The 23490-nt window shown below is 43.1% G+C and overlaps 1 protein-coding gene and 1 non-coding gene across 2 annotated transcripts in view; one reads left to right on the forward strand and one right to left on the reverse strand.

The window, feature by feature from the left end:
* The window catches only part of mycbp2 (MYC binding protein 2), a 57821-nt gene extending 35233 nt beyond the window's left edge, over positions 1 to 22588 (forward strand). Inside the window, 36 exon segments of the mRNA XM_018702638.2 lie at positions 421 to 537; positions 1200 to 1340; positions 3875 to 4099; positions 5121 to 5253; positions 5352 to 5477; positions 10462 to 11387; positions 11389 to 12100; positions 12258 to 12427; positions 12546 to 12793; positions 12904 to 13071; positions 13790 to 13947; positions 14046 to 14245; positions 14481 to 14630; positions 14726 to 14886; positions 15012 to 15168; positions 15303 to 15527; positions 15656 to 15721; positions 16121 to 16360; positions 16535 to 16624; positions 16714 to 16794; positions 16880 to 17146; positions 17878 to 18045; positions 18047 to 18162; positions 18288 to 18384; positions 18498 to 18617; positions 18719 to 18820; positions 18920 to 19048; positions 19138 to 19270; positions 19441 to 19544; positions 20029 to 20217; positions 20311 to 20418; positions 20660 to 20869; positions 20954 to 21061; positions 21153 to 21194; positions 21196 to 21319; positions 21634 to 22588. Of these exon segments, the coding sequence (XP_018558154.1) occupies positions 421 to 537; positions 1200 to 1340; positions 3875 to 4099; positions 5121 to 5253; positions 5352 to 5477; positions 10462 to 11387; positions 11389 to 12100; positions 12258 to 12427; positions 12546 to 12793; positions 12904 to 13071; positions 13790 to 13947; positions 14046 to 14245; positions 14481 to 14630; positions 14726 to 14886; positions 15012 to 15168; positions 15303 to 15527; positions 15656 to 15721; positions 16121 to 16360; positions 16535 to 16624; positions 16714 to 16794; positions 16880 to 17146; positions 17878 to 18045; positions 18047 to 18162; positions 18288 to 18384; positions 18498 to 18617; positions 18719 to 18820; positions 18920 to 19048; positions 19138 to 19270; positions 19441 to 19544; positions 20029 to 20217; positions 20311 to 20418; positions 20660 to 20869; positions 20954 to 21061; positions 21153 to 21194; positions 21196 to 21319; positions 21634 to 21749 (6627 nt within the window). The 3' untranslated portion in view covers positions 21750 to 22588.
* Positions 6798 to 6870, reverse strand: trnak-cuu (transfer RNA lysine (anticodon CUU)). Its single transcript has one exon. It is a non-coding gene; the product is annotated as a tRNA-Lys (tRNA).
* Positions 22589 to 23490: the final 902 nt, after the last annotated feature.

Below are 23490 nucleotides of genomic sequence, written 5' to 3' on the forward strand. Positions count from 1 at the left end.
GTTGGGGTCATCATCATTTTGTGAAACTTGTGAAGCATTTTGATTTTGCACTCCATAATGGGGAAACAAGCAACAATATCGCAATACGCCTCAAATCAACACTGTGTATCCTCCTTCGGAACGTGTGTTCTATGGTTTCTCCATGCACCAGTAGAGATGTAGATGGGGAAATCTGGGTTAACACAGAGTTCCACTGACTGGTGCTACTGAAAATAGAGCTGCCAGAGTTTCCTCATCTTTTGCTGGGTGGATGTGTGTCCTTGGAAGCAGGCTCTGTGTGGATTTATGCATGCAATCGCCCACTGTCAACTTGTCCTGCTTCCTCTTCTTTCTCCTCCTGCTGCACTTCTTGTCTTTTTTTCCTTTTCTGTTCTTTGCTCCTGCGGCTCACAGTCTCCATCTCCCCTCTGCTTCTCTCAGGTCCGCAAATTTGTGTCCAAGGACAGCGCAGGCCTGCGTGTGCGTAGTCACCCCTCCCTGCAGAGTGAACAAATAGGCATAGTGCATGTCAATGGCACCATCACTTTCATTGACGAGGTAATTGACTTTAGACTAGGCAGAATATAAGTTATGTTATGTAAGTATACTAGCTGGAGCACTGTCCACTTTTATTATATCTGTATTTCTTCTTTAAATCAATAAGGACAGAATCATAAATATTTCAATCCTAGCTTTTTGTCTAGATTGATATTTTTAAGTAATTTGAGTCTTCTTAGTTGGTTTCTGTGTATTATGTAATGCCCTCTCTTAGTAATGATTACTTTCTTTCGAAGCTTATAAATTTGTTGCCCTTTATGTTGCTTCATACTCTTGCAAAGCACTCTGAGGCTACAGGAAAGGCTTGAATGCCCGCACCATATATCTAATGGATGTAATTGATTTAAATCCAATAATTAAAATTGTAGCATTCAAAGTACGTACTTAATAATAGCACTGTGATGCAATAGATATTCAGTATATTCACCAGTCATGCACAGTATCTGCGCTCTCACCCTTTGGTAGCCACACTAGTGACATTTTTCTATACGTATCACTCGTTCTGTGCTGTAATCTCAACTTACAGTTTGACTTTCCTGCAGCCTCAAGAGTGTTGTGTGCGAGTGTGTGTGTGTGTGTATGTGTGAGGGTGCTGCCCCTCCTGTTTCCATAGTAACAGGACGGCATGGCTGTGCTCTGCTCTGTTGCTTGTTTTCCCGTAGATCCACAATGATGATGGTGTGTGGCTCAGGCTCAATGATGAAACAGTAAAGAAGTATGTTCCCAGCATGAATGGGTACACTGAAGCCTGGTGCCTCTCTTTTAACCAGCACCTGGGCAGGAGCCTACTGGTCCCAGCCGACGTAAGTAGAAGAAGGCCTGCTGAGCAGTCTGACTCAGTTTGATGGTAAAGAGAGGCTCCTGTGCTGTTCATTTGGGGCAAAGCTCAGAGGCCATCTTTGTTGTTTAATTTCAATGGGTTTTCAAGGACTTACTTGTGTTTGGCACCCACACCCCAAATGTCTTCAGAGCATGGTAAACTGAGAACTTTATCAGTGAAAGTATAACTACTGGGGGTGTTCTCTTGCATGAAACATCTATGTAAGCAAGACTGAGTATGAAACATTCACTAACACACCGTGCAAAGGAACAGCAGCTGGGAGCATGCATGCATTAACTCACATTCGAAGGCAAAAAAGACACATCACTTGTAAATGCTCACATGCTTAGGGGAAAATATTTTAGTGCATTGAAGTGAACCCCAATGCAGGAATTGACAGGCAAGGCGAAAGGTAGTAAAGGAGCAATTTCATCCTGTGGTTAGTCTGCACTGTTGAGTCTTCTTTTTCTTCATTGCCTCTCACTCACAATTCATGAAAACTGGCACTCTGCAGCATGTGATAACAAGGGTTTCTCTCGCATTTTGCTCCATGCCACAAAAACCGCCCTAATATGCAACAGAACCAAATAAGGAAAGTGACTGGGTATAATTTAAGACATGAATATTGCAGTAACAGGTATCGGACAGATGAGATGTTAATATCTAGGTGGTTTTCTGTCATGAAGCAATCACTTGTCCACTGAAAGTGTCAATGGGAAATTGTACCTCTACTGCTCTACAATTCCACCTTTGCATTGGGATGCTTTAGGTGCTAGGAGGCTTCCATGTAAGGTCTCTGTCTGAACAGCATGACACACTACATCATCCAAGTGGGGAATTTTTTTGGAAGTTTCTTCTTTATGTGTATTTCATTTGGTCGTGGATTTGGAAATAATGTCCCTCTGGTTTTTAGAGTGAACTTTCAATTCTTCTTCTGCCCCTGCGACTGGGTTTTGTATTTTTAATGCATTTGATTCTACGCTTATTGTAAAGTGACAGGCTGTGCCTGTATTTGCAGTCCTTCATGGCCCCTTTTATCAGTGCTCCACAAGTAACCAGCCTATCTGACACCAGTCAGATTCTGTCCTCTCTCTTTTTCACTCTCTCAAATAACCTCTGCTCCTGGAAATTCCAGAAGAGTCAAAAATTATTTTTTTCTTCCAAAAAAATACACGAGCACTTTCCCCCATCCTGTTTTCTCTCCTTACTCGGGTCGTCTACTGTTTCTTGACTGTCTCATGATCTGTTGCTCAGAATGTCTTTAATGCTAGCCAAGGAGTCAGGGATATCGGCTTTTTGTCGTGGACCCCATTAACTATATTCCCACCACAGGTGAGTTGTGTGAAGGAGGGATAAATAGCTTGACTGCCCCATAGCTTATCATTTATCTGTTGCTCTACTTGTGCTCTTGAACCCCTTGTGACATTGTAGTTTTCCCAGTGTTAATCAGGCATAAGAGGTTGATCTACAGTTGCATGGTTGTGTGTACAGTGATGATATAGTATGTCAGCGGCTGCTACTCTTACAGAGTACTGCAGTATTCACATTTTGGATTTTGGAATAATTATTGTTCAAGCTTGTATGTTGCATGGGGTTGAAGATACTAATGTCCAGTCTGTTGCATGAGGTCTTGTTTGAAAAGCTTGTCAAATATAGTCCTGTATCCTTGTGTCATAGCATGCCTCCCTTTAGATTGTATGAAAATAAGTGAACATTCCACTTAATTTGAGTATGTCCACTGTCTATCAGTCATTTAAATTACATTAATTCATTGGTGAATGGAATATTGAAGTGTGTGAACCCTAAAAACCTTTTGGGAAATATGCTTATTTGTTTTTTTACCAGTAGTTAGATAAAAAGAAGAATACAGCTCTCTGTCCAGTAAATGTAAGGCTACAGGTTAGCTTAGCTTAGCATAAAGACTGGAAAGTGACAGAAAGTGACAAAATGAGCATATCAGTGCCCAGAGCTTACTAATGAAAGCATTATATCTCATTTGTTTAATCCATACAAAGCAAAAGTGTAAAAATGGCAAGATGTGGTTTTACAGGGGTTAGGGTTTAGATTAATTAATTTGCTGGGAACAGCCAAGAAGTATCCCCACACATAACTGCCTTGTTGTGAGAGCTTTCAGTTTCTTCCTGTTTCCAGCATTTATGCTAAGCTACCTGCCTGCTGGTTTGCCTCTTGGCAAGAAAAATGTTGGCTGTTGTTTTAAGTACTTTTAGGATCACACAGCACATGTCATAGTGCTCTTGATTTATGATTTATTGCTATGACAAAATGATTTGCTCTTGGAGGAAGGCTTCATACTTTTAACAAATGTAACCATAATTTATACAGGGAAGTTTGACTGAGCACACATGCTCTTTTACAGCTCCCTATTACACTGCTAACAGTGGCTTTTCACTCTAATAATTCAGGACTTAATTGTCTGAGCCTCGCCCTCGTCTTTCATATTTTTGCAGCCTGTTGATGCGTTACTCTGCTTCTAATCCATACTCTTACCTCTTGCAGGAGGTCAGGGGCCAATCGGAGGAGAACGTAAAGGAGGTGAGCAGCTGCCCTTCCCACGAGGCCCCCATTCGGGTGCAGAACAGGGCAGGGCAGGGCGGCGGCCCGGGGCTTTATAAGGTAGTGAAGACCGGCCCCTCTGGTCACAACATCAGAAGCTGTCCAAACCTTAGGGGTATCCCCATTGGAATGTTAGTACTTGGCAACAAGGTCAAGGCCATAGGCGAGGTACGCACTCACCCCAAATAATGCAATGTGTTTTTTGTGGCTGGAGATGAATAAATCAGTCTGTTTAGATCACGGAATGTACTATAGCTGATGCTAGCAGGTTTTTGGCCTAAACTCTCAGAAATTAGAGCTCCCTGTTTTTTCCTTAATTGATTTTGAATGTAAAGAATGTAATCTCTCTTTCTAAGGGGAATACATCAAGTGCTTATGGGTGTGGGTGTGTGTTCTGTATCTTTCCACTCGTTGAGGTCTAATCAACTCCTGTGGCTGCATCATTTTTTTGCGTGCTTCTTGACTTACTAATTTCAGTTTGTCTATAAATCCATTGCAGTTTCAGGGTGTCATATTCAGCTGCCTCGAGACTTCTCGAGTCTGATCACAAAATGCTGGAGCCGCTCTGTGCCTTGCACTGTGTCTTTCTTGCACTTTTAACAACTCTCTCAATATATTTTGAACTTTCTAAATTGTCTTTGGCTTGGTGATGAGTGGAGCCCCCACCCTCTTTTGGATATGACCTGTCATTGGCTGCTGTGGTGTGTCATGCTGTTCAATAGTTTGTTCTCTGAGCCTGTACTGGAATGCCCTGTCTAGATCTGAGAGGTGCAGCCGGCACATACTAATACTTGCATCTGTGTGTGTTTTTCCAAAATGATAATATTTCAGGAAGTTGAGAAAAATACAACCTCTTGCATTTACCTTTCAATAAGATACCCATTTCTTAGAGTAAGTTTTCTATTTCATTTTAGCTATGTCAGTTTTGTCCTACAGTGTCTGCTAATATACAAAATCAGTTTGTGATCTACTGCTGTTTGTTTTGTATGTGTCAATCAGATGAATTGAATGTTTGCATGTTAGTGATTAGGATTTGTGCCATGGTTTTATCTGTGCAATAATAACATGGATGGACAGGGGGTTGATATGAAAAATGGCTGCGACTGGTTTTTGATAGACGAGGGCCAGGCAGAGTGTGCAAGAGTTCAGTGTGTGTGAGTAAGGATAAAGAGTGTTATTTGTGTATCAGGTGGTCAACTCAGAGGGGACCTGGGTTCAGCTCGATAAGAACAGTGTAGTGGAGTTCTGTGAGAGCGATGAAGGAGAGGCCTGGTCATTGGCCAGAGACCGCGGAGGAAACCAGTACCTTCGCCACGATGACGGTAAGTCACAGCTTGACCTTAGGAAAAAAAAAAAAAAAAAAAAAACACAGTGGGAAAATTTTGAACCTCACTTAACACAATCTAATTTGCTCTCATAGAACAAGCATTGCTTGAGCATGGGGCCCAGACCCCACCACCCAGCCCTTTCTCTGTGCAGGCCTTCAACAGGGCCACAACTTCAAATGGAGCACAGGGCTTTGACTATGGCATCTCCAACAACAAAGGTGAGGTCAACTAGAGTAGGTTTTAAGTGACAACATTTTGCAAACATATCCTCAACCTGCATATCACCTTGCTTTTAACATCATCACATTCTTTGACTCTGTTAATTTCCGTTTGAATTTTTTAAGTCCTTGGGATTCAGTCAGAGATTTTAAGTGATGTTTCTGCATTACTGTTGTATATCCCACCTCTAACTTAACTCTGTCCACTTGTGCTGCTTTATTTAGCATACACTTTCTCACTTTTGACTGAGACTCACAAATAGTTTGAATGCATTACACCATTGTAATTGAATAATTGGGTCCATGTGGTAAGGCTACTTAGAACACTTTTTGGGTGCTGATGTTTGGGTCGGTCAGTCCCTTTAAAGTCACTGATGCCATCGGTCACTGGTCTATCGTTTTTTTATTTATGCATGTCTTATATTGTGTCTACTGTCGGTATTTCATGCCTAACATCTCGGCAATGTCAGGCATATGTCTGTGTCTGTGTGCATGGGCCAGTCGGTGTGCTTCCACTCATTTGGACTACTATGGGCTTCCTGTAGTTGGGTACTGTGGGCTAGCCCAATGCAGATAACTGGCCTCGATCACGTCTCTTGCGATTTAACACTCTACCCTGTGTTAATTCAGCAGTACATTTAGAAAACATTTAATCATTTACATAATCACTGTTCTCTTCAAAATGTGCATGAGTATTGAGAACATCGCCTTAATGAACTCATCAGTTTTGCGACATCATCAAAGATCGGCTCGCTCCAAACATGTCTGTCTGTCTTTCTGTGTGTATATTTTGCTGACGCTGTGTCAATTTTCTCAATTTACGGCTTTTCTCTTCTTCACTTGGCTTGAGAAAGGAGGTTGAGACACTTAGCCATGCCAATCAGAGCCATGGTCATACAAATAGAGATACAAAATACTGTACAAAGTTACCTCACAATTCTTGCTGTAGTAGATTAAAGGGCCCTGTTGCACTGGATAAAAGCCAAATGCAATTTCATGCATTTTGTTTGTTTACACCAAGATGCAATGATGTGTCTTGGTTTGGCAGATCTCAAATCTGATTGCCCCTAACTTGCTTTTACCACGCTAAATACAAAAGGGGTACGACATGTGGCTTGCCCAACAGGGCTGCTCTATTCCATTTCTGAGACATACTGTCTTGCTCTGTCACCAGCAGGTTGAATGTTTGTTCAAGCCCTCAGGAGGCTGCAGGCCTTTGCAACTCTAGGTCAAGGTCACAGCTTCTGCTGAAACCATCTTATGGAAGGTTAAGATAATCCTTTATTAGTCCCACAATGGGGAAATTTACAAAAACTACGTCGCCCAACGTCGGGCTCGAACCCACGACCCCGAGATTAAGAGTCTCATGCTCTACCGACTGAGCTAGCCAGGCTCAGAATCCCTGTCGGATGCAACATGCTGTGAGACAGCATTATCAGTGTGCAACCTTCAGACTGGTCCGCCTGATGCACCAGCCTTTAACAAAGCACTTTGAGCAAGTTGGAGGGCAACCTTATTGACGGGTCTCTCAGGCTTCAGTGCTCAGTCATGGTGGTTGATTTTCCCATCTCGGCGCTCACTTGGGAAAGCCTCCCATTTCTGTCTCCGACAATTGATGAAATGGCGATGGATGATAACTCCAAACTTCAGAATATCTCTTCAGAATCTTACATTGAAGACTCCATGTCAAAAACTACATTTTGTTACTATGTTTTGTATCTGGTCTGTGAACAACTGAACTAGGCACTGAACAACAGTTGTATCAAGAGATTGGGAGACTTCAGTGATCAGTGGCGAGAGGCTTTGAACAAGGACCGATGCAGTGTCAGCTTAATATACAGTATATGGAGAAAAGTCAGTTTTTTTCCCCCTTCACATGTCTTTGGATCTTCTAATGTGATCATGCAGGCTTTCTTGTGATTCTTGAAATTACCACATATGAAGAGACCCTGCTCTGCCCTTCCCTCGACAAATCTTTTCCCCAGATAGTTGTGAAATGGGAGGAGCTGCTGGTTCTGGAAGGATTTTTTTTCCAAAACACTGTTTAGTCTTATTTGAAAGTTTTCCAAGATATTCTCAGTGTTCTTCAACATAGAAACACTGAATATTTTAGTAATGCTTTACCTTTTTATAATGTGACCATCAGATAAATTTTTTTCTGTTAACTCTGCTTTTTTTTATTGTTGTGGTATGGCAAATGGCACATACCTGTTTCTTTTGACTTTTTAACCAAAGAATCAGATGATTCCTGACACAGCTGCTCACCTGTATTTCCCTCACTTCTCCTTCAACCAGCAGAGATTCATGTTCATTCTAACCTTCGGAAGTCCCACAGTTACCAATCACCCAACGCTGTCGATGCAGAAAATGAACAGAACAGAATCTCTAGGACCCTGGATGCCTGTAATAGCTCCTCCCATTCCGCACATCTATTGTGTTATGGGAGATGACTGGATGACTGACTGATAGAAAATGAACAGTTAATGACCCTCATCCCCCTTTGGAAACCGCAAACCGTAGTATAAGCTGTAGTTTTTTCCCCTTCCTCTGTCTCCATGTTTGCAGGTGACCGGTTGAGTGCCATACTGAATTCCATTCAGTCTGGGCCTTTCCTCTCAGCAGCTCCCTCCTCCTCCGTATTTGAGCAAGCCGCCCAACCTCCCTCCTCCTCCTCCCTTGTCCACAGCCCATTTGTGTTTGGACAATCCCCCTCCCAACTGTCTCAGCCACAACCACAGCTTCTGAGTAAGTCTGTCCTGCTTTCTGACAGCGCTTGCTTGCACAGGTGTTGTTCCTTTTTCCTCACAGCTTTTTGTTCTCCAGATTTGTTCTCTATTCATTTTATTTTATGTTTTTTTTAAATTTTTTTTCTGGGGAGGGAAGCAGCGATGTGTGACACATAACGGTGCAGTTATGTTCTACAATGCAGAAATATCCATAACAAGCCAACATGTCTATTATTCAATGTTTAAATCTTGTTTCAAAAAAACAAAAAGCAAGTCAGTTGACACTGCCTTCAAAAACATATATTCACAGGTATTTTCTCTTGTTTTGGAAAACAAGATTTCAAACTTAAATACTAGACTAAACACCTTGTTAAGTGATATTTTTTTGCTGCGTGCTGAGGTAATAGGCTGAGTTGCTTATCTTTCTGCTTGCTTTCTTGTTTAGTGTGCCTTTCCTCCTCCGATTCATCTTCTTCATTGCTGCTTTAAAATAAGAACTGCATCTTCCTCGATTAACACCTTTTTTTTTTTTTCCATTTCCTGCCTCAACCAGCCCAGGGCTTCGCTGCAAATGTAAACAACTAAATAGTTGTTTGTTTTCAGTCACCAATAACCTCCTAAAAACAATACAAAAAATTCACATCAGTAATGATTTTACATACAGCGGATATTCTTAATTTGTTCTCCCACAGGATAATTCAAATAAAAAATAACACAGTTTAAAACAAATTATCTTACAACAGGATGCAAAAAATCAGACTTTTTTAGCCTGTACAGCTCCCTTTCTCCCTCTCTATTTTCTTCTGTATTGTGACTTTCTCTCTATTTGTGGTAATCTTTTTTTCTTTTCTTTACCTGGTTCTATTTCTTATGGAGATGTCATGGGGAAAAATAATTGATGCGTCCTGTAACTTATCACTGTCATGCCATTAGTCTTGTCCTCCATATCCATTCACACTCTCACTGTGGATATACTTTTAAACACGTATTATTTTTGAGATGCCCTATATGGACTATTGTGCTGTAAAATCTTTGATATTGAAGATGTTTCTAAAATGTAAGGGCACTGGAGCTTCATAAATTTTTCTGTCGTCTTCAAACTCCTGGCTGACACAAGATAGACAAAATGCATATTCAATCAAGAGCACAAATTTATAAAGAATGTGCACAATTTTTTTTTTTCTTCTCCATGGCACCCCTAGGGCTCTGTAATTTCTCTTTTCTTCTTCTATAAGTGTTTCTCTCGTCACGTCTATGAATTTCTCTATCTATATATCACTCCTTCACTTTAAAGTGTTGTCCCTGTGCCTCTTTCTATTTCGCCCTCTTGACTTGACCCCATTGCCTCTGTGCTTTCTTTCTCTCTGTGGTGGCCTACTTGCATTCCATGCCTTGTTTGTTTACCTGCTTCACTGTTTCCCGCTGTAGATGGTTCATCTCGCAGCCTTGCTTCTCGCGAACGTGTGCACAAAAGCAATGTGTCCATGGCTGGGCATGGTACTGCTCTCTCATCTCTCGCTCTAAGGCAAAAGGGTGGGTAATCACAGCACGCATACCTCCCTCAGACTGCACAGAGGGTGGGTAGGAACTCCTGAAAAAAAACATGACAGCTTCTGTTGTGGATATAATGTAATCATAGGCATGAGCATCTCATGCTTTTTTTAAAAACTGTATATTATAAACACATTATAATAAAAACAGAAGTTAGTATCTGATAAACACATGAGTTTTTAATCTAAGTTCAGTTTAAAACGAGGTAGAATTTAAATGCCACAGATTGAAATTCAGACAATTTTAGGATCTTTGCTGTCACTAGACTAACTGGCTGGTTTCTGGTCAACACCAAGGCTCGATCCAGTATTAGTAGAGGAGATCCCAGAACTGGGCTGGAATCCATCTTTCATCAGCACTTCCATGGTCCACTAGCTATCCTCATCCATATTAGTGTTTTTCTGGTAATAGACTAAGCTGTGGGAGAAGCACCCAGCTGCAAAAGTAAAAGTCACCAAAGTTTGTTTTTAAGAAAATGTATCACTCACCGTTGTCATTTGCTTTACAAGGTATAACATCTTCCACCTTTTGGATCTAAGTTCTCTGACTTTCTGCCCTTCATTTCACTTTACCATATCTTTTTAACATTGTATTTTGGTTTTTCTCTCAGATGTTGATGTGTTATATCTAGACTTACAGTTAATGGTTGACCTCTGATGATTCCTTTGTTTTGTGGTTTAACTGGTGTTTGAATTATTAACATATAGGCGAACGAGGGAGCATCATGTCCGCTGCCCGGCCCATGTCCCCAGCCTCCAAACACCGTCAGGAGAATCGCTCGCCCAAACAGGAGAGTCGGGGAAGCCGCTCATCCGAACAGAGCAGGGTCAAGACGGGCGAGGGTGGACTCTCAGCCAGTGAGGCCCTCATCCTGCGCTCAGACACGGCCAAATTGAGGTCTGACTCTCACAGTCGCTCTCATTCGCCCAATCATAACACTCTGCAGGCTCTGAAGGCAGATGGTAGAACCTCTGGACTTCGGGCTGAATCCCCAAACCCTGGCTCTCGCTCCTCTTCTCCTAAGCAAAAAAGTGTATCCTCCTCAGGCAGGTCGAGTCCCTCCAACACCTCCTCCCAGCACTCCTCCTCAACCCACCACGACAAGAACCTCCCACCGAAAGTTAGTCCATCCTCCAAAGCTCGGCTAGACCCTCCCAGGGAGAGATCCAAATCAGATTCATACACTCTGGACCCAGACACACTCAGAAAGAAGAAGGTTCCACTCACAGAGCCACTTAGAGGCCGATCTACCTCCCCTAAACCCAAACTGTCTCCTAAAGATCCAAATAAAGGTGTGATCAGTAATGCAGAGAACCGTGTTCCTTCTCCACATGTAACCCAAGAGAACCTCCACAGTGAAGTAGTGGAGGTATGCACCTCTAGCGCTCTCCTCTCCAATGAGGATGGCAATGATGAGAATGTGGAGGTCCGCAATGCTGAAGAAGGTTCATGTAAGGTGCATTTCAGTATCGGCAAAGCCCCTGTCAAAGAGGAGCTAGAGAGCCGCTCTTCACCTAAAGTTAGCCGCAAAACCTCCAGTCGACACACCCGCCCTAAGAAGGACAAATCTGGGCCCCTCTTTAAAGGTGAGAGTACATCAAGGGTCACAGAGCCTGCCAAACAGGCCATGTCACCCTTCTGTGGCTGAATGTGCACGAGCAGTCTTCGCAGCATTCCTTTGGCATGAAGGTATTGTCCACGATGCCATGGCCTGCTCCTCCTTCCTCAAGTTCAATCCAGACTTAACCAAAGAGCATGCCCCAATCCGCAGTTCTCTGGGAGGACAGGGTGCAGAGGAGAAGGAAAGTAAGTTAAAGAACCGCCACTCTTTAGAGATTTCCTCTGCACTTAACATGTTTAACATTGCTCCACATGGCCCAGACATCTCCAAAATGGGCAGCATTAACAAAAACAAGGTACTGTCCATGCTGAAGGAACCTCCATTGCCAGAGAAGTGTGAAGATGGGAAAGGAGAGGCCGTCTCATATGATATGAGTTCTCATCCCTCTATGAGGGCAAAGTCAATCTTACCGTTAACATTGCAGCATTTGGTGGCATTCTGGGAGGACATATCAATGGCCACCATCAAGGCAGCAACCCAGAACATGATCTTCCCCAGCCCGGGCTCCAGTGCCATCTTAAAAAAGAAGGAACACGAGAAAGACAGCAAAAAGGCAAAGAAGGAGAAGAAGAAAAGGGAGAAGGCAGAGGTGCGTCCAAGAGGGAATCTGTTTGGAGAGATGGCACAGCTTGCGATGGGTGGACCGGAGAAAGACACTATCTGTGAGCTTTGTGGGGAATCTCACCCTTACCCTGTCACATACCATATGAGGCAGGCTCACCCAGGTAAGAATTCAGAAAGTCTTGATTAGAGTTTTATGCTTAGGTATAAATACATAAGTCATTCAAGTATGACAGTTTCACATTACAGTTTTGATATAAATGGTATAAATTCAAAATGTGTTCTGTACTTTTAACATCTCTCCTTGTATTTCCGTGGCAGGGTGTGGACGCTACGCTGGAGGCCAGGGCTACAACAGTATCGGCCACTTCTGTGGTGGCTGGGCTGGGAACTGTGGAGATGGAGGCATAGGAGGCAGCACCTGGTACCTGGTTTGTGATCGCTGCCGTGAGAAATACCTCAGAGAGAAACAGACTGCTGCCAGGGAAAAGGTACCCCACTGCTCCTGCAAGGTTTTAGCACTTGAATTCCTCTTTTACTGAAACACTGTCAGCTTTTACCATCACACTGACTACTTGAACCAAATCCAATCTGCATGGTCTTTCCTAGGTGAAACAATCAAGGAAGAAACCTCTGCAAGTGAAGACGCCGAGGGCGCTGCCCACAATGGAGGCCCACCAAGTGATCCGGGCAAATGCTCTGTTCCTGCTGTCCCTCAGCAGTGCCGCCGAGCCCAGCATGCTGTGCCACCATCCTCCCCGGCCCCTGCATTCCCAGCTGCTTCCCAGCCTCAAAGAGGGCGTGTCGGATGAACTTCCCAATAAAATGGGCTGCCTCTACCTACAGACATTAGCTAGGTAGCTAATAGCTCAGTTAATAATAGGTTGCCTTTTATAGATGAGAACATTTTATAGTAATGTGCTTTTGTAACGGTTTGAGTCGCTCTCACTATCCTCTCATTCCCCAGGCAACATACAGAGAACTTTGGGGCCTATCAAGATGATAACCTCTTCCAAGATGAGATGAGGTATTTGCGCTCCACATCTGTTCCTGCGCCCTACATTTCAGTCACCCCCGACGCCTGCCCTAATGTGTTTGAGGAACCCGAGAGCAACATGAAATCAATGCCCCCCAGGTAAAAATAAAAAAACGTACTTGTCCTATTTACTTAATTACTTCCACTTTCCATCATTAGTGTACTTACAAAATGAGTAAATTCCTGCCTTTAATTACTTTCTGCTGTTAATTTTCTCTTGGCACCACCTTCTACAGTTTATTAGCTAAATAGACATACATTCTAAATATTCAGTACAACAATAATGTTTTATAGTTATTGAAATATTTTATTTTATTTCCCCAGAATAATGGGTGTTCAGAGCAGATATTGCCATTTTTTCATGCACATCCATGCAGATATATGCCATCCTCCCTGCCCCCGTCTCTCTTCCCTGCATAGTATACAGTTTGACAGCAAGCACACTCACATATTGTTCAGAAAATGTGCCTTAATTGTTATGCCTCCTTATAATGACCACCCTCATCGTACACAGTACAAAAGAGCCTGGATGCTTCATTTTTGTTTTAGGGATAATTAAGTTGTTTATGTCAATTAATGAAAACTATTTTTAAAGTTTATTTATTAAATTACTGCCAAAATCTGTTCACATCTATACATTCATCCAGCTCCTCTTCACCCCCTCAATATTTGCTGAAAAGGAACACACATTGTTCAGAAAATAAAATGAATCCAGAACTATGATAAAAGTCAGAAAAGATCTTGATGTTTTATAAGCTATTTTAATTTGAGGTTAAACAGTACTTCTCTGTGTTTGTCTTTATGGGCTGTCTTTCAGTCTCGAGACCAGTCCAATCACAGACAGCGACACAGCTAAGCGTACAGTGTTTCAGCGGTCTTACTCAGTCGTAGCCTCAGAGTATGACAAACAGCACTCGCCCTCTCCGGCCCGGGTCAAAGCCGTGCCCAGGCGCAGGGTCCATAGTGGTGATGCAGGTAAACACCCATAACTTTTAAGAGATTATCAGTCATACTTAACATTAAGCGAGTTACAGCATCATCTGTAACACTGATGTGCTTTATCCCCCGTTCAGAGGTGGGCTCTTCCCTGTTGAGGCACCCGTCTCCAGAGCTCTCTCGGCTGATCTCGGCCCATGGCTCCCTCAGTAAGGGGGAGAGGAACTTCCAGTGGCCTGTCTTGGCTTTTGTTATCCAGCACCATGACCTGGAGGGCCTGGAGGTGGCCATGAGGCATGCACTGAGGAAGTCTGCCTGCAGAGTGTTTGCCATGGAGGTACAGCTATCTGGACTGCAATATCTGTCTCAATCTCAGAGCTCAATCGTACTTTAATTACTGCTTATTATACAGCATGGACTCAGGATTATAGGCAATTAGTTTGCTGGATATTATGAGTGAATCAATTAGATTTGTATGCTAAATTAGCTAATATATTTTAATTTGACTCTATTATTGTCTCTGTGTAATAATAAGACTAATTAATGTGATTTATTCTTGGTGTCCCTGTCAGGCATTCAACTGGCTGCTGTGCAACGTGATCCAGACCACCTGTCTGCACGACATCCTTTGGCATTTTGTAGCATCTCTCACCCCATCGCCCTTTGAACCAGAGGATGAAGAAGACGATGAGAACAAGGGGAACAAAGAAATTGTGGAACAGGTAATGAGTCGTAAAAGGTCAAAAAGCACGCCTGATTACTTTTCCTTTGTTGCTCCATCTCTCGAGTATTAACATTTCCACTGTGCGCCCTACAGGAGAGAGACCTGGGTGTTTGCGAACACCCTCTGTCAGACATTGTTATCGCCGGGGAGGCAGCTCATCCTCTTCCTCACACTTTCCACCGCCTCCTTCAGACCATCTCCGACCTCATGATGTCACTTCCTAGCGGCAGCTCTCTTCAGCAGATGGCACTTAGGTATAAATTCTAGCTCAACAAATTGCTTCACGATTGTAACCATCATGACCTCCTTTGCATTTTGCTAGTTCTGATTTCCATTTGCATTGTAAAGGAATGTAAATGTTTGTGCCTTGTTCTTTCAGGTGCTGGAGTCTCAAGTTCAAGCAGTCGGACCACCAGTTCCTCCATCAGAGCAATGTTTTCCATCACATCAATAATATTTTGTCCAAGTCGGATGATGGAGACAGTGAGGAGAGCTTCAACATTAGTGTGCAGTCAGGCTACGAAGCAATGAGCCAGGCAAGAGAACAACTACTTCCTTCCTTCCTTACTTATTTAATTATACATCAGATCTGAACCAACAGTTCAGCATCTTATTGTTATCCATCTGTCATGCGCTGACCTGGTGCCAATATGTCTGTGTGTGGGAATAGGATCTCTGCCTGGTGACCTGTCTGAAGGATCTGACCAGCGTAGTGGACATCAAGACGTCCAGTCGTCCTGCCATGATCGGCAGCCTCACAGATGGCTCCACAGAGACCTTCTGGGAATCTGGAGATGAGGACAAGAACAAAACCAAGAGCATCACCATCAGCTGTGTGAAAGGCATAAACGCCTCCAACGTGTCTGTTCATGTGGACAACTCCAGAGACATCGGGGTAAGGGGGCGTTTAAGTGCTTGGGGATTAAAAAACTACTTATAATGTTACAGCGGAAATAATGATGATAATGTATTTTTATTAGTTTTCTAATGGCTTTAAGTGGATTTATTTTTTTTCCTCCACAGAACAAAGTTACATCAGTGACGTTCCTATGTGGAAAAGCAATAGAGGACCTCTGCAGAATTAAACAGGTAGAGTCAGTTTCTTTGGCATCGCATTAAATGAGTTGAGAACATGGAGACATGGAGTGTAAGCAGTATCATTTGTGCTTTTCTGAATGTTGTAAAAGTTTGAAGAGTCTGTTAAAGCTAAACACTCTGGGCCTTCAGTTTCCTGAAGTAAAGCCAAATCTGTGTCACTCACAACAAAGCCATTTTCAAAAAAAAAAAAACCACAAGAACAGGTGGCCTGTGGTGTCTCTTTGCTGCTGTGCTATATATAGCTGTACATATTGATCACCTGCTTTGTTTGTCTTCCACTTTACATTGACTTCCTTTGACTCAAGGGAGTAGAAACAGTGGAGAATTCAATTACAGGTTGTTTTTTTCTAAGGTTTTTTCTATGAACACCCTCATGCCTTTTCATCCCAGGTTGACCTGGATTCACGTCACATGGGCTGGGTGACGAGCGAGCTTCCCGGAGGAGATCACCATGTGATCAAAGTGGAACTGAAGGGTCCCGAAAACACCTTGAGAGTGCGCCAGGTGAAGGTCCTCGGCTGGAAAGAGGGTGAGAGCATCAAGATTCCTGGACAGATCTCAGCCAGCATGGCGCAGCAGAAGAACTGCGAGGCCGAGACCCTCCGAGTTTTCCGCCTCATCACGTCTCAGGTCTGTCTCAACAGCTTCAGCCGTATACCTTATAGTCACCCGACAAGTTATTTTGTATTGCTATACTGTACTGTCTGTTTTTAACTTTTATGCTTTGCAGATATTACATTTTTGGTGCTAATAGTTGGAGTTTCTTTAAAACTTAACTGTTACTACTTAATTGTGTACATTTAGGTCTTTGGGAAACTAATCTGTGGAGATGCAGAGCCGACTCCAGAGCAGGAGGAGAAAAACCTGCTTTCATCACCAGAGGGAGAAGACAAGGTCTGCACCCTGATAGTGTATCTCACCTCTTTGACTGACTTGCATATTTAATGACCTTTTAACTAATGTTTTTCTCTTTTTGTGAACAGGTACCATCTGATGCAGACCTTAAAGAGCACATGGTGGGAATCATTTTCAGCAGGAGCAAACTGACTAACCTACAGAAACAGGTAACTAATCAGTTCCTCTGACCCTTCAGCGGGATGAATTATTATAATCTCGGCCCTCTAACCTAAAACGTGTACTCAATTCCAGGTGTGTGCCCACATCGTCCAGGCCATCCGTATGGAGGCAACACGTGTGAGGGAGGAGTGGGAGCACGCCATCTCCAGCAAAGAGAACGCTAACTCCCAGCCCAGTGATGATGATGCCTCCTCGGACGCCTACTGCTTTGAGCTCCTGTCCATGGTCCTGGCTCTCAGTGGCTCCAACGTGGGCCGCCAATACCTTGCTCAGCAGCTGACACTCATGCAAGACCTGTTCTCTCTGCTGCACACGGCTTCCCCACGAGTACAGAGACAGGTGGGCAAGGACACAAACACACAGCTAGAGGTTTCCTCATGTGCAGTTTAGTATTTAAAAGTACCCCGTGAGCCTTTCTTGTAAACAGATAATTGTTGACAACTGTTTTCGCACCGGAATCCCTTGTATGTATCGCTCTTCCTCATAAAACATCTGCAAAGCTGATTTGGTTTTGAAACCTATGTACATGTTTAATAACTGGCAGTCCTCCTACTACCTGCATTTTCCAGCTCATTGCTTTGTTTCTTGGCACATTACTGCCACCAACTGTCAATCAGTGGAACAGCATGAAACTGCCAGCAGGATTCTTTATCATGTCCCAACGCCTGCCAGACACAAACAGAACGGGGACCTACTTACTGACTCACCACTCTTAAGTGTTACTAGTGGTCAGAGGCTCTTCGGGGTATCTTTAATATGATTTGCTACACTGATTTGATCTTTGAATTGCACATATAAAAGGATGTAAAGACGCATGGTCATGATCACATGAGGGGAGATTGTTCTGCTTAATTTTTCATCTATTCAGTTTGTATAGACTTGCTAATGTGGATGTAATATGTTACTTTATATTGTTACATGCAAGATATTTCATCCAACTGGATAAAACTCAAACAATGTGCTTTATAAGGTTTTTTTCCTGTGTGTACATGTTTAGTTGAATACCTTGTGATTGTGACACTGCACAAATTAAAAGTTTGTGTTTTCTGTCTTATCTTGCCTCTTCTCAGGTGACATCTTTGCTCAGACGAGTCCTTCCAGAGGTGACACCGGTGCGACTCGCCAGCATCATCGGGGTGAAGGCCCTGCCGCCGGCAGACATCAGCGACATCATCCACTCCACGGAGAAGGGTGACTGGAACAAGCTCGGCATCCTTGACATGTTCCTGGGCTGCATTCGCAAAAGCCCTCACTGTGCAGCTGAAAGCCAAGGGCACCACCATCTCTGGCACAGCTGGCATGGCTGCCGGCAAAGGGGTCACCACTGTCACGCTGCCCATGATCTTCAACTCCAGGTGAGATTCCACAAAGCTTATTGGGATTCATAACAACTTATTCACTCAGTTTGTGGCAAGTGGCAGATTTTGTTTTTTTAATTCTTCAGATTTTAATGCATTCCGCACATTTCTGTTCTGTTCAGCTACATCCGCAGAGGAGAGAGCCACTGGTGGATGAAAGGCTCCACTCCCCCTCAGATTGCAGAGATCATCATAAAGCTGGTTAAAGACATGGCAGCTGTAAGTTCCCCTTTTAACTACCTGCACCTCTCATGTAAAATGGGACCACATTCGTCGTCTGTCATGCACTGAAAAAAAAAAAAATACCTCTAAGAGTCCTGTGCTGTTTTTAGGGCCACCTGTCAGATGCTTGGTCCAGAGTCACCAAAAATGCAATAGCTGAGACCATAATAGCCCTGACGAAAATGGAGGAGGAGCATCGGTCCCCTGTGCGCTGTATCGCTACCACAAGGGTATGAATGCAGATTTTCTCATATAAGAGCGTGTATCTGTGTTTTAAAAAAACATCCAGGATATTAAGTAATCATATATAATTTCCTGTTTTGCCTGATAGCTGTGGCTGGCCTTAGCATCACTGTGTGTGCTAGACCAGGACCATGTAGACAGGCTGTCCTCTGGTCGCTGGATGGGCAAAGATGGACAGCAGAAGCAGATGGTGAGAATGATATAAATGGCCAAGATCTTCACTGTATGAAAATAATTGACATATGATCAAAAGAATGACTCATTAACATCTCTCTGCGCCCATCCACAGCCCATGTGTGACAACCACGACGATGGCGAGACGGCAGCCATCATACTGTGTAACATGTGCGGCAACCTCTGCACCGACTGCGACCGCTTCCTCCACCTGCACAGACGCACACGCTCTCACCAGAGACAGGTTAGTTTTAGTTGTATGAAGGGTGTGAAACAATTTATAGGGTGTAGAATGGGGCTGATGTTAAATCTTATTTTCATAACTGCTTTCAGGTGTTCAAGGAGGAGGAGGAGGCCATAAAAGTGGATCTCCATGAAGGCTGCGGGAGGACCAAACTCTTCTGGCTCATGGCTCTGGCTGACTCAAAGACAATGAAGGCTATGGTGGAGTTCAGAGAGCACACAGGTAACAGAGCATATCAGTGTCTCTGTATGACTGGCGTTGGTGTTGCTAGTATGTTATTGAAAACAGGCTTTAAAATGACGTTAGTTTCAAAGTTTTGCATCTCCAGAATTTCCTCATGCCTCCATTCAACGCATGTAAACCTGGTCTGACAAATATGAATATTTTTGTAGGAAAACCAGCTTCCAGCAGCTCAGATGCCTGCAGGTTCTGTGGTACGAGGAATGGAACCGAGCTGTCTGCAGTGGGCAGTGTCTGCTCAGACCCAGACTGCCAGGTATTTAACATCAACTATAAACAAGAAACATACGATCTGGATTATCTGGATATCTTTCTGGTAGTCTTTGTAGGATACAGTAAAACTACTGGTAGAATTCCAAAAATGATCTAAAATATGTGTTTTTATTTCACAAACACAATCATAACAGAGCTAAATTATTATACTTTAACCAACCACCATCGGTCTATCCAGTCTGTAAAAACAGACACCTTTTATTTTGTTAGATTAATTATTAGAATTAGATTTTGTCAAGATGGAAAAATAGCCTAGACTTGTTTGGCTAAAACACTGTCTCTAAGTCAAAATACGGATGACAGATTTTGATATGATGTGACTAAAGATTGGAAATGTAATATCTTGCTGACTGGAAATATTGTCGTAGAAAGGTGTAGATTTTATAATAAAGAGACTTAAGTTATTTGATTAATTTGTGATGAAATCGTTGGTCGCAGTTCTCACTGGTTTCTCTTGTGTACTCTAGGAGTACTCTAAACTGGCGTGCAGTAAGACCCACCCTTGTGGACACCCCTGTGGAGGAGTTAAGAATGAGGAGACCTGCCTCCCATGTCTGCATGGCTGTGACAAGAGCACCGGCTGTCTGAAACAGGATGCAGATGACATGTGTATGATCTGCTTCACAGAAGCCCTCTCTGCTGCTCCTGCAGTACAGGTAGCTCTAAATATGTCCATGAGGTGTCACTTCTGGATAAAGAAAAAAAAAAGTTGTTCTTATTTAATGTTTGTCTCTTTGTTCCGTTCCCAGCTGGACTGCACTCACGTGTTCCACCTTCAGTGCACTCGTCGTGTTCTCGAGAACCGTTGGCTCGGGCCCCGAATCACGTTTGGGTTCATGTTGTGTCCGATTTGTAAGGTAAGATGTTACCTTAGCCTCTGCGATTTAAGCGATTAACTTAGCAACAAAGAGGCTGAAAACCGTTTCCACCACGCCTCAAAGTTGATCGAGCTCAGTTTGCTAAAAAGCTTTGCTGAAAAAGCTCAGATTACATTGACGCTTCCTCTTGCAGACTATGACTGCTCTGTTCACTGTCCCTTGTAAAAAAATGTCATCGACACGTGCAGCAATGTTTGTTTGTTTCACTGTTTGCCTCCAGAACAAAATCAATCACTCAGTGATCAAGGACCTGCTCGACCCTATCAAAGAGCTTTATGAGGATGTGAGGAGGAAGGCTCTGATGAGGCTGGAGTATGAGGGCTTGCATAAGAGTGAGGCAATAACTACACCAGGAGCACGCTTCCACAACGACCCTGCTGGCTTTGCCATGAACAGATATGCGTACTACGTCTGCTACAAGTGCAAGAAGGTACTGTGTAAACTTAACATGCGAAACATTTTAATTTAAATCTTGTTTAGGAGTAGAGAATTAATGGTGTCCATTTCTTTCCAGGCCTACTTTGGTGGAGAGGCTCGCTGCGACGCTGAGGCAGGACAGGGAGACGACTACGACCCCAGTGAGCTGATCTGTGGGGCGTGCTCAGATGTCTCCAGGGCTCAGGTTAGTAAATGATACCTGTGAGGATCCACCTGTACTCATAAAGAATAAAAAATTGAGCCTACCCTTGATGATTCATTTTTACTATCACCAGATGTGCTCCAAGCATGGCACAGACTTCCTCGAGTATAAATGTCCGGTACTGCTGCTCGGTGGCCGTTTTCTTCTGCTTTGGCACCACGCACTTCTGCAACGCCTGCCACGATGACTTCCAGAGGATGACCAGTGTCCCCAAGGAGGAACTGCCCCATTGTCCTGCAGGTACTCAACAATTCTACTGACTGTGCTCTCCTGGAAAATGTTTGAATTATTCAGAGAGGCAGACAGTTGTAGTGTCTTTAGCATATGTGACAGTTTCTGAGTGAAATGTGGAGAGGTTTAGTTACCAGAGGCAGGGATTTGAATCAAATCCTCGCCCCTGTTGTTGGATCAGGAGGATGGGGATGAGGGAACTTCCTACTATTACACTGCCCTGCCAACAGAGACCATACATCCATGGCTAGGACATTGGAATGTGTCTTTAAGGATACTGACTGAATAAAGTTGAGATGTGATTTTTGTCCTTTCTGTCACAGGGCCCAAAGGCAAGCAGCTGGAGGGTACCGAGTGCCCTTTGCATGTGGTTCACCCGCCAACGGGGGAGGAGTTCGCCCTGGGCTGCGGGGTGTGCAGGAACGCTCACACCTTCTAAAACAACACGAGACTTTGAGTGAAAACCAGTTTGTCTACTGTGATTTCTGGCTGCTGCCGCTGCCGCCGCCGCTGAAGCTCAGCCGTGAAGCTTGGCTCTTAAATTGTCAAGTCTCCTGGACACTGGACCAGGTTTCCGCTCCACGCCAAGAGTCCTCAGGTCGGCTCTTCTACCAACATCAGTATCCAGGCCCTGCTACCAACACGAGCTGTGGCACATTCGGATTCGGAGCAACCTGAACGAAAAAAAAAAGAACTTATAGAATTTTAAAAAAAGAAGATTAAAAAAAAAATAAAGAAAATAACTTGTGACGTGTTTGCATGCGGCCGTTGTATTCCCTCGGCTTCTATAGACATTGCACACCTCCTGATCACTGAAGTGTAACAATACAAGATTAAACATTGAATATGAAATAAATTTAAGGCAACTGTTGATCAGGGTGGGGTTAAAAAAATAAGGAACAGGCCGTATTTCCAGCTTCCTAACTATAAATTTAAAATATTGTTGTATGTAAACCTTTTTCGTAATCTTGTACAGTATTCTCCACTGTCAAGTGCATCATGGGTTGACGGACAAAAAAAGATGAGTTGGTGAATAAGACTGTTAAGAATATTATGTTTGGGCGGAAAATAGTGTACGATTTATCTAATCTTGTATATAACGATACTATTCAAAATAGCTGTATTCCGAAGTTGCTACTCTTCACTTCAGTTTTGTTTGATATTCTGGGTTATGTTTTGAGCCAGAACTTTTAATGAAGTGCAATACTGGGTGTGCCTCCTATTTTGCAGCTGTTTAACCTATGGAATGTATGTCAATAAAGCCACTGTACATTTTTATACAGTAGAGAGTCGTAATTTCCCCCCTCTTCTAAATGTCAGATCTCTTTTGTTGTCTAGAGATGGAGGAGCCTGGCACCTGCAGTGAATGATGGTGGATGTAAATCCTATTTTCAGCTCTGTTGACAAAAAAAGAAGAAGAAGTACCAAATCCTACAGTAATACAAAAACAAACAAAAACCTCAAAGTGAGACTGATTACAGCTGAATGATTTGAGGGGGCCAGTCCTCACACCAAATGAAATTGTGCACCTGTAATGCTTTTCCCTAGTAGGAGGCAAGGGGGGTGGGGTGGGGGGGTTAGGGGAACAGAGTGTGGAAAAAAAGCAGCTGCTGTTATATAAAAAAGCTTAATACTTGTGAATCTGCTCTGTAATATCTGTGGTGGATGGAGTTGAATGGTAATAAACCAGGTTCTCTGTTTCACAAAGTATACACTGTGTCATTTCTTAATGAGCATTGACTTTCTCATTAAATCACCCATCTGTTTGCCTTTGATTTGTTACATCTTTAAGATATGACGCTCAAATCTAGCTAAAGTCATCGTTCATGTAGAATTAATTTCTGTTAATATCATAATTAAAAGGCTGAAACTCAGCAGAGAGTATGAAAATACAGTGATGTATTACTCTGCCTGATTTCCTCATACCAGACTGCAAAATTAACTCAATGACATCCCCCTGGTTCACCTTGTGAGCTCCTTATTAGGACTCTTGCTGACCTCTAGGCTGGAGTATTAACTCAAAATTAATTTTCAAAAGTTCGGAATAATCTGCAACAGGGTGTGTATTTGTGATAATTTTGGAATGACTCCGTCTCACTTTAGGTAACGCAGGACAAAATATGTATTCTTGTTTTTAAACTATCGAGTGAGCCATCGTTATAACAGAGACGATCTTTACA

This window comes from Lates calcarifer, linkage group LG1, assembly GCF_001640805.2.
Source record: "Lates calcarifer isolate ASB-BC8 linkage group LG1, TLL_Latcal_v3, whole genome shotgun sequence".
Lineage (NCBI taxonomy): Eukaryota > Metazoa > Chordata > Actinopteri > Centropomidae > Lates > Lates calcarifer.